Source organism: Scyliorhinus canicula, chromosome 17, assembly GCF_902713615.1.
Source record: "Scyliorhinus canicula chromosome 17, sScyCan1.1, whole genome shotgun sequence".
NCBI classification, from domain to species: Eukaryota; Metazoa; Chordata; class Chondrichthyes; order Carcharhiniformes; family Scyliorhinidae; genus Scyliorhinus; species Scyliorhinus canicula.
Genome location: NC_052162.1, coordinates 27,175,703 through 27,187,329, shown reverse-complemented (window position 1 = coordinate 27,187,329; position 11,627 = coordinate 27,175,703). Strand labels below are relative to the sequence as shown.

Below are 11,627 nucleotides of genomic sequence, written 5' to 3'. Positions count from 1 at the left end.
CAGGAATCAGCCTGGTAAACCTTTGCTGCACTCCCCCATGGCAAGAACATCCTTCCTCAGATAAGGACAGCAAAACTGTGCACAATACTCCAGGTGTGGCCTCACCAACGCCTTGTACAATTGCAGTAAAACATCCCTATTCCTATGCTCAAATCCTTTCGCTATGAAGACCAAAATACCACTTGTCTTCTTTACTGCCTGCTGTACCTGCGTGCTTACTTTCAGCGACATATGCATGAGGTCATCAAGGTCTCACTGAGTATCCACCTCTCCCAATTTACATCCATTCAAATAATAGCCTGCCGTCCTATTTTTGCAACCAAAGTGGATAACGTCACCTTATCCTCATTATACTGCATCTGCCTTGCAAATGCCCACTCACTCAGCCTGTCCAAATCCTGCTGAAGCATCTCTGCATCCTCCTCACAGCTCACCATCCCATCCAACTTTGTATCCTCAGCAAATTTGGAGTTAATACATTTAGTTCCCTCGTCCAAATCATTAATATATAATGTGAACAGTTGGGGTCCCAGCACATATCCCTGCGATATTCCACTAGTCACTGCCTGCCAATCTGAAAAAGACACATTTATTCCAACTTTTTGCTTCCTGTCAGCTAACCAGCTTTTTATCCATCTCAATCGCTTTAGTTTTACATAGTAATCTGCTATGTGAAAGCCTGCTGAAAGTCTAAATGAACCAAATCCACCGGTTCTCCCTGGTCAACTCTACTAGTTACATCTTGAAAAAATTCCAGTACATTTGTCAAAAATGATTTCGCTTTCGTAAATCCATGCTGACCTTGTCTGATTACACCACTGCTTTCCAAATGCTGTGCTATGAAATCCTTGATAATGGACTCCAGCAACTTCCCTACTGCAGACGTTAGACACACTGGTCTATAGTTCTCTCTTTTCTCTCTACCTTTTTGAATAGCGAGGTTATATTAGCTACCCTTCAATCTGTAGGAACCATTTCAGAGTACAAAGAATTTTGGAAAATGACCACCAATGGATCTATTATTTTTAGGGCCACTTTCTTATGTACTCTGAGATGAAGATTATCAGGCCCTGGAGATTTATTCGCCTCAGTCCCATTAATTTCCCCAAAACCATTTCTCTATTAATTCTGATTTCCTTCAGCTCCTCTCTAAAATTTATGTTTCTCAGAAATCCCGGCACATCATTCATCTCTTCCTTTGTGAAGACAGAACCAAAGTATGAATTTAGTTCCTCAGCCATTTCTTTGTTCCCTGTGATTAATTCCCCGTTTCTGACTGGAAGGGGCCTACATTTGTTTTTGTCAATCTTTTTCTCTTTACATACCTGTCGAAACTTTTACAGTCAGTTTTTATGTTCCCCGCTGGCTTACTTTCATATTGCATTTTTCCCTTTTTATTCAATCCCTTGGTCTGCCTTAGCTGAATTTTAAACTGTTCCCAATCCTTTTTCTTGCTAACTTGTATGCCTCTTCTCTGAATCTAATACTATCTATAATTTCCCTTGTAAGCCATGATTTGGCCACAGTTCCCTTTCTACTCTTGCACCAAATAGGAATTAACAACTTTTGGAATTCACCTATTTGTTCCCTGAATGCCTGTTATTGCCTGTCCATTGTCCTTCCTTTCAGTAATGTTTCCCAGTCCATCATAGCTAACTCGTGCCTCATACCATCATAGTTACCTTTATTGAGATTCAGGACCCTGGTCTCACTATCCACCTTGATAAAGAATTCAATCATATTACGGTCACTCATCCCCAAGGGTTCTTTCACAACTTGATTACCAACTAATCATTTCTCCTTGCACAAAACTCAGTTCAAGATGTCTTGTTCCCTTGTTGGTTCCTCAATGTATTGGTCCCAGAAAACCATCTTCTATAAACTCCAGAAATTCCTCCTCTATTGTACTGTGATTAATTTGACTCTCCAGATTAAAGGCACCTATAATCGCAGATGCTCCTTTATCACATGTGTCTCGGATTTCCTGTCTAATACTATTTCCAACATTGCCACTACAGTTTGGTGGTCTGTATACCTCCTCAACAAATATTTTTGCCTCTTGGTGTTTCTTAGCTAGACCCACACAGATTCCACATCATCTGTGCTAATATCGTTCCTCGATATTGTATCAATATCTTCTTTAATCAGCAATGCAATTCCACCACCTTTTCTTTTCTGTTTGTCCTTCCTAAAAACTGAATAGCCCTCAATGTTTATTTCCCACCCTTGGTCACCTTGGAGCCATGTCTCTGTAATCCCAACTATATCATGTCCCTTTACATCTATCTGCGCAACTAATTCATCCATTTTATTTTGAATGCTCCGCGCATTCAGTTACAAAACTTTAAGGCTACTCCTTTCAACGTTCCGACCCTACTATTTTATACAGTGTCATTATCTGATACAAGTCCTTGAGGCAAATAGAGTAACAAATCCTGAAGTGAATGTTAAATTCTTTGGAAAACATTCTTCCCCAATATTAGCATGCTCTGGTTTTGCAATATGATGAGCTAAATACGTATGAATGATCATTTGGTCGTCGCCATACTATCCACAAAACTGTTCCAATTCTTCACGTGCAGACTGGAATTAGGTACAATGAGGCCACCTCAAAAACGGACTAGGATTGGAGTATAACTGGTAGAAGACAGTGAAACTCTCAGATTATTGTATTGTACTAGTAACATTTTCACCATCGCACTGCAACATGCCTGTAATTCCAAACAAACCCAACAGATGGGGCTCTTACTTCCTGAAATTTGGCTGGAACGTTTCTCGGCCTGGGAAGGTAGATTTGTGAAATTTGCAGGAAATGCATTGGGCTGATATGCCATCTCCTTCTATCTTTCCAGGTAATGGGCTAGTAGTGAAGCCAGAAACCTCTGCAGCAGAGGGGAAGCTAACTGGGGTAGTTAACAAGGTAATGAGGAGCGATTTCCCTTCATTCAATTGGCAGAGCAGTCCCACACTGTCTCCAAAGTGACAGGTTGGAGAAGGTGAATGGACAGTGGAATGAACTCAGTGGAACTGACAAGCTAGGAAGATTTTAATCAGTTATACTGAAGAGCTCCAGCCATGGTCAGGTGTGAGGCTATTGTTCAAAGCACTTCTTCTGTCAGTTAGTTCTATCACTGCTGACAGATGATTGACAACAGCTTGGAAGATACTTCAACTGACCAGAGCCTCACTTCCCCACTGCCAGCCTTCAGCACAGCATAGGAGCAGTTACACATTCCCACTCTCCATCTTTGCTGAGGGTTTAGGGCAGGGGCCTGCGTTGCTCCAGATGCAGTCGGAGCTATACCAGCAGCAGTGCCAGCCCTTCAACCGCATGAACATCCGCAGCGTAGAGGGGATGAACACCAAAATCCAACTAGAAAGAGGTAAGGCCCCCAACAAGGAACCTAGAGGCAGAGGATCCGCTCTTTTAACATGTGTGATCATCAGTACCTCAGGAGGATCAGACCCTTGTGGGGTCAGATTGTTGCTGGTTAGGCCACAGCTGGATTACTGTGTGCAGTTCTGGTCATCACTCTGTAGGAAGGAAGTAATTGCACTGGAGTGGATGTAGATGGGATTCACCAGGTTGTTGCCTGGGCTGGAGCGTTTCAGCTATCAAGAGAGACTGGAATGACGGGGGATGTTTTCCATGCAGCAGAGAAGGCTGAGGGGCGACCTATTGAGGTGTATAAAATTATGAGGGTGGCTAGCAAGAGGCTTTTCCCCTTAGCTTGGGGTCAATAACCAGAGACATAGATTTAAGGTCAAGGGCAGGGTGTTTAGAGGGGATTGAGCAAATACCTTTTCACCCAGAGGGTGGTGGGAATCTGGAACTCACTGCCTGAAAGGGTGGTAGAGGCGGGAACACTCACAGCATTTGAGAAGTATTTAGGTGAGCACTGAAAAACCATAGCATACAAGGCTACGGACCAAGTGCTGGAAAATGGGATTAGAATGGATAGGTACTTGATGGCGTGTGTAGATATAATGGGCTGAAGGGCCCCTTGATGTGCTGTAAAACTCTATGACTCTGTGACATTGGAACGCTACCACTTGTGAGTTCCCCTCCAAGTCACTCACCATCCTGATTTGCAACTATATCGCCATTCCTTCACTGTCACTGTCAAAATCCTGGAATCCCCTCCCTAAGAGTACTGTGGGTATACCTACACCACATAGACTGCAGCTGTTCAACAAGACAACTCATCACCACCTTTTCAAGGACAACCAGGGATGTGCAATAAACGCTGGTCGAGCCAGTGGCACCCACATCCCATGAACAAATAAAAGGATAGATAGAAGTTATGTGGGGGCGGATTCTCTGGTTCCCCAACTGCCTCTTTCTTGGTGGTGCACCGTTTTCTGGTGCGGGATTCTATACATCCGCTGCTTGTCATTAGGATTTCCCATTGAAGCCGCCCTACACCACCGGGAAACGGGGACGGGGTGCGCTGCCGACGGTACAGAGAATCCGAACAGCCAGAAAATCGGGTGTTTAAATCTCGGGGACATAATCTAAAAATTGGACTCAAACCCAAGGAGCAGAATGATATATCCCAAAGTGTGGTAGAAATTTGAATCTCCCTTCGGCAAACAGCAAATGATGTTTGATCACATGTTAAATTTAACACTGAGATGGATAGATTTTGTCATTAAGGGACATTGGGCTATTTGGAATTAGGTCCTAGAACAGCCCGGATTTTGGTGGATGGCACAGCAGGTTCCTATCTTCACATACAAACACACATAGACATCAACACACACACAGAAACATGCACATGCAAACACACAGACAAATATTCGCATACAAACTCACATGTTTACACATAAACACACACACACACCCACCCATGTCCACATGCAAACATTCACATACATGTGCAAACCATAGAACCATAGAAAAGTTACAGCTCAGAAGGAGGCCATTCAGCCCACCTCATCTGTGCCAGCCCGAGGACACCCAGGTACCCTTTCTAATCTTCCTGCACCCAGCCCATAGCCTTGTAGCTTCCAGCGCTTAAGGTGCAGATCCAGGGTTTTTTTTTAAGAGTTTAGGGTCTCTGCTTCCACCACCAACTGGGGCCACGAATTCCAGACTCCCACTACCCTCTGCATAGAAAAGGTCTTCCTCATGTCCCCTCTACACCTTCTGCCACTTATTTTGACGCTATGTCCCCTGATTCTAGAATTCTCCACCAAAGGAAACAATTTTATCCTGTCCACTCTATCTCTTCCCCTCATAATTTTGTACACCTGCAAACATTCACATACACAAGCACAGACACATGCATACACACAAAGACACAAACACACACAAATGTAAATATACAAACATGCGGAGACAAATGCAAACACTCAAAACATTCACAAACGCACAAGCTACAGTCATACACAAATATATGAACACAAATACATGCAAACATACATACACATACACACAGAAAAATAAAGACGTATAAATGTTAGAAATGCGGGTACTTCAAACTTTCCAACAATCACAATTTCCTGTTTAAATTTACTTGGCTTGCTTTTTATTGATGGTGGGGGGGGGGGGGGGGTGAAAGCTCCGACTTCTATTTCTTTCACGTCTTATGATTGCTTTAAATACACTCAGAAACAAATAGTAACGAGTCGTGCCCTACAAAGGAAAGCCTGAACGTTTAACACCGCACCGATCTCGTGGTGTGCAGGGGGGCGGGGGGTGTCCTTATTCCCAGTCACTGTCCCCACACACTTGGTCAGAAATCACGTTGCGCGTAAATGACTTCCAAACTCGCCCAATTTTCCCCGATTACGATAGCTCAGGATCCAGGGATATGTTGAACACGCTGTGCAGTCATGTCATTGTATTGTTGCCTTGGGGCGGAGAGATGAACCTTGTGCTGTTGCTGTGGTTAACGGCAGTGTCCCGCCTTCCAACAAGCAGCAGCGGTGATACCCAGCTCCTGATCACAGCCTGCCAAACGGTAAGGGCTTCAACACACTCTGCTCTCCCTTTGATTTTGCTTCACAGTGTTAGTGGGCTGTTTATTGAAGTTAGAATAGAGGAATATATTTTAATTACCGAGGTACTCAGTTTAGTTAATCAAGATACCCAATAATTTTTGTCATGTTATATGTTTTGTGGAGAATAGATTCCTTTGCCTCCCTTTTCGCCACACCAATTATGAAAGAAGTGCATATAGACGGGTGAAAGACTGCTAATTATTGCCAGAGAATAAAACATTTTGTGATTTGTGTCCGAGTGTGGGCATGTGGTCGAGGCAGCCCTTGAGCTAAACTGGGTTAGCATGTTTGATGGGTATTTTGGACTTTGCTGACTTCGGCTTCTTGGGTCAGGTAAAAATTGCAAGTCAGCTCCCTCAGGGAGAGTCCGTCTGTGCAGGTGGCGCGGTTGGTAAAAGTTACACAAGGTCAGTTCGGTCGGGTAAACCTGATGGATTCCCTCCTGTGATTCAGATTCTTGAGTTGGTCCACACGTTGTTATCATTTGGCATCTTTGTAGCCGTGTTCTGAAAATTTGCTGCTCCAGTTTCCTAAATTAGAATTAAATTTGAACTTCTTAGAGGTTGAAAACATGGATGCTTTTTAAAGAAAGTGAACTGTTTAAAACGTGGCTTATTGCGCTTTCACAGTCGTCCCTTCAAGTACTGGGAAGACCCACAGTTTAGTAGGCGGTAATCTGATCGGGTGGTTAATCATTTACAGCAAGGGGGCTTTATGGTGTCCCACAGCCTGTATAATGGGTAAGGGTCATACAAAGGCACCTTACCTGAAAATTGTTCTGGGTGTCATCTCACAACTAAGAATGAGAGCTAGTGCTCAGTGGAATTGTCTGGAATAGGATTTAAAGATTGCATCCTCTAACTCAAAGGCAGTGGATGCTACCAATAAGCCAAAGACTCGCTCCAAATAGGCAGTTTCAAAATATTGTTAAAATGCTGGGAAAATATTCCAAAATTCATTTTTAGCTGTTTTTCCTCATTTGTATGAGTGGACCCCTCGCGTAGCACTAGGACAGAATGTAAGTGTCCCTGCAATTTAAAATGTTTTCTGCAAAATTCTGACTCTTTCAAGTTTCATAAAGTAGAATTGTAGTAATCAATAATTCTTCCTCAAATCAAGTGGTGACATATCCCAGCTTGGCGACGAGATGCTTCTCAGCTGCCAATTCTTCCCCTTTATCATATACGGAGGAACATGTATTCACTGCTAGCAATTTGTGAATATTCCCTAATATACCAGCTGAGTTTTCTTTTTGTAGTGGAAATGTGTTCTTGAACTATTTTAAATGTTTGTGAGAAAAATAAACTTTTGTCGCTTTCAATCTTATTTGGCAGAAAGACCACGTTGTGTCCTGTCAGTATCAAAACCTTTCCCAAGTTCCTGATCTTCCAATGGCGGGGACTAAAGTGGTAGATTTATCCCATAATTCACTCCAAACGTTGACAGAGGAATCGCTGCTAAATTTCAGTTCACTGCAACACCTGGATGTCTCCTCTAACCAACTGAAAACGATAGCGTCAGGAGCTTTCGCACATTTGGCTAGCCTGAGAGTGCTCATTTTGGCGGACAATCACCTGGGCAGGAACTTTTCATCCAGTGATGGAGCCTTCAGCCATTTAAAGAAACTCCAAGTGCTAAATCTGTCAGAGAATTATTGGGACAGTGACACAGTAGCTCTACATCTGAAAAATCTGTCTTCACTGGAAGAATTACATCTTTCAGGGAACTTATTGATGAAGTTGGCACCTGAAATGTTCTGCGAGTTGCTGTTTTTGAAATATATCTTCCTAGAAAAAAACTATATCACAGAAATAACCTCAGGGGCCTTTGAGTGCTTACCAAACTTGGTTGAATTGAATTTGGCCATGAATTCACTTTCTTGTATTTCCGACTTTCACCTTCCAAAGCTTCAAGTCTTGAACCTGAGCAGAAACGGCATTGAATTCTTCATGAGCAGCGAGAATGAGGAACAATACCGTCTTCAAGTGCTTGATCTAAGTCACAACAGGTTGTTTCATTTTCCATTTCTTCCAAAATTGCATCAGATAAAACATTTGAATTTGTCTAGCAATTTAATGACCAGTGTAACCCCTGATCTGTTGAACAATTCAGCTGAATGGGACATAAGGAACAGATATAAAGAACTTACAGTGTTAAGTAAGACATCCAACCACAGTGCCCACGCAAGTTTATCGGAAGTGATATTTTTGGATTTAAGCAATAACGAACTGCCAGATATATCACATGGCTTTCTGAATAAATTTAGTTCCCTCCAACACTTGAACCTCAGTGGAAACTGTTTTCAGAATTTTAGTATCGAAAATGGCGATGAACTTAATTTTCTGTCTTCTTTAGATCTGAGTGACAATAAACTCAAGAATATATCTGTGGGGGCAGATAATCAAAAGCTCCTGTCCTTAACATGCTTGTACCTTCAGAATAATTCCATTCAGTTATTACCCTCCCAGCTTTTTAAAGCCCTACCCAAGATAGAAAAAGTCAATCTTGCGAACAATAACGTGAAGATCTGTAATGTGGCAAACAAAACCATGGGATATGATAGCCAAATTCACCAGAGCAGTAATAGTAATAGGTGTGTGTCTTTTTCTGGAATCCCTTCTCTTAAATACCTCAACCTCGATGGAAATAACATTAAACAGTTGGCACCTTACACATTCTATCAGACCCCCTTGGTATATTTGGATATTTCAAGAAATAAAGATCTGGAAGTGACAGAACAGGCCATGGTAGGTTTGGAACATTCTTTGCAATATCTCTCTTTAAGGTGGAATTCAATTCAAAACTCCAAAGTCACTTTGACATGTCTGAGTCACCTCCAAAATCTGGATTTGTCACACAATCAGTTAGAATCTCTACCAGATGGCATTGGGTGTTCTCCATTGCAAATCCTGGATATTCGGGGCAACAATCTTCACGTTCTTCAAGACTTAATCATTAGAAACATGTCCCAAACTCTTAAAACACTGTACTTGAGTGGAAATGATTTTAACTGTTGTGCGCTGACTTGGATGGACGTGCTGAATAGTACTGATGTTGAAGTACCAGATGTGGATAATGCTAAATGTTTTTACCCAAAGCAGAATGATTCTTCAACGGTCCGATTATTAAGTGATCACAGTGCATGTCATGCCAGAAGCATCCCGAAAGTCAGCCCCCTTCTGATTTTAATATCTGCACTTGCCTTTCTACTGGTTATTGGATCTGTGATAACATTAATTATCGGAGAGTGCTGCAGATTGTGTCTGAACCCTGGAGATGAGAATTTTGAGGCAGACACTGCTCCAGTACAAACAAAGAGTGAGCACCAACTGGAAGGGCTGTCTCTAAGTGTCATTAAAATAGAGACATAAAGTGGTGAAATGGTGAAGTGTGTTACTGAATCGCACCATGGAATCGGAAGACCAAAGCTTGGGACCCCATCTCAGATTCAATGCAGATTTGGGACACCTTTGGAAGGTTAACTAACAGCCTGATACAACACCAAGCGAATCTGAGCTATCAAAAGCGAAGAGACTTTACTTCTGCATGTGCAACCGAACTTTGCCCAGTCTCGAAATTTGGGATGCTTTGATAATGAGTTAAGGAATTCTGTCTTTTTATGTGAAAATCTTATCAATTATTGGATACTCTCCAGTGGCTCAATAATTAAGTGCATCTTGTGATGTGCCAATGAGTCATGTGGTCCAGGAATGTCCCTGTATTTGATGCATTGTTAGCGCTGAGTTAATCTAGCTCAGCTAGGGTGGTAGGTAAGATATGCCTTGAGCCTCCATGAGGGGAACATATATGGCAGTTGCTCTTTCTTTCCCATGGACTTGTCCTGTAGTGCTGCTGCACCCCACCCCTCAAACAAATTGCCCCCTAATCCTCATTCCTTCAGGCCACAAAGGAATGTGGGAAGATTGGAACAAGAGCAGGCCATTCAACCACTCCACCATTCAATTACATTGTGGCTAATCTGTGTCCTTCGGGCCACAAAGGAATGTGGGAAGATTGGAACAAGAGCAGGCCATTCAACCACTCCACCATTCAATTACATTGTGGCTAATCTGTACCAAATACCCATTGATGTTTCTAGATACCTGTAACTAACAAAAAATTATCAATCTCAGTTGACCCAAGATACATTTTTAAAAAAATTTAGAGTACCCAATTCCTTTTTTACCAATTAAGGGGCAAATTAGTGTGGCCAATTCACTTACCCGTCACATCTTTTTTGGGTTGTGGGGGTGAGTCCCACGCAGACATGAGGAGAATTTGCAAACTCCACACAGACAGTGACCTGGGGCCAGGATCGAACCGGGGTCGTCAGCGCCGTGAGGCAGCAGTGCTAACCACTGCACCACTGTGCTGGCCCTGACCCAAGCTTCATAACCTTTCCCGATGTCCATTATCCTTTCATTGACAGTGCTTCCTGATTTCATTCTTTAAGAGTCTAGCTGTATTAGTAAGAGAGATTTTAAAAATGGCTCTTTGAGAAAAGTACTGGAATACAGTCAAGCTGAAAAATCAAGTGCTGTCTGCTGGAGAGAAAGCAAAAGAAAACAATTGGTGGGAATTAATATTGTTGATAGTATATCTATTGTTACTGTTTGGATTATTATTAACTTTGACTCATAAGGTTCATTGCTATATGCTCACAGATGATTTCTCAGGATTTTCAGTTCAAATTGCTTTGGCCTGTGGAAGTGTCAGGACAGGTCAACTACATATTAGTAAAGCCATTATGTGTATCTTTACCCATGAAAGTGAAACACTATTCAGAGCACTACTAAGTTAATACAAAGTGTGTTTATTCCGCATTTAGTTTATGTACATGGGCAGAACTTTAAGCTCCCCCCAACACCCCACCCCCGGTGTGTGTTCTGGGTGGGGGGGATCATAAAATTAAATGGACAGAATACCACCCTCCCCACCCCCACCCTCACTCGCCCAACCCCAGACTCAATTTCATGCTTCAGCAGGCAGGGCCTCGGGTGGAAAACCATCCATTCAGCTATTAAGGCCCGTAAGCGGCCATTAAGGCCTTAACCCCATCCAGCCTCAATTTTTGGGCAGGTGGGTGCGGGGTCAGATGTCGGGTTTCCCCATCCACCGGGCCAATTTAGTCCCAGGCACAGCTTCTAGCCATTGTAACTCTGTGCCTGACTGGATTGAAGGGCTGCCAACCAATCTGGCCAGCCGCTCTCACAGGTGGGACTCTTTTCAAGTCCCGCCCACTGCCAATCATCCTCCATTGAGCGTTAACTGGCAGTTAGAGAGTCAGTGGCTGTGCATTAGGTGCTGGCTCTTACAGTAACCATCCTTAAAATTCTACCCCATGAGATTAAACACACTAAATATTAATTTACGCATAGTCATCACACATTGATCTAATTAAATACACAGAGATAACAGCAAATATTTTTCTAATGAAAAATATCTTACCCTTGTGTTGTATGCATACGCAAATTTTCTAAGTGGGATTTGGATATGAGCATCCTTAGCTTGTGTTCTGGGGATGTTTACAGCAGAATTAATGTACCAGAATCCAATAAATTACACTTACAATCTCTTTGTTCAGGAGATGACATTGGATTTATCATGTATCAGCCAGTGTA

The 11,627-nt window shown here is 42.6% G+C and overlaps 1 protein-coding gene across 1 annotated transcript; it reads left to right on the top strand.

Moving 5' to 3' along the window:
- Positions 1 to 5,817: 5,817 nt before the first annotated feature.
- On the top strand, positions 5,818 to 9,962 carry LOC119952049 (transforming growth factor beta activator LRRC32-like). Its single transcript, XM_038775542.1, has 2 exons — positions 5,818 to 5,966; positions 7,341 to 9,962. Exons 1-2 carry the CDS (start codon positions 5,871 to 5,873, stop codon positions 9,375 to 9,377), a joined length of 2,133 nt encoding a protein of 710 aa, XP_038631470.1. The 5' UTR covers positions 5,818 to 5,870; the 3' UTR covers positions 9,378 to 9,962.
- The last annotated feature ends 1,665 nt before the right edge of the window (positions 9,963 to 11,627 follow it).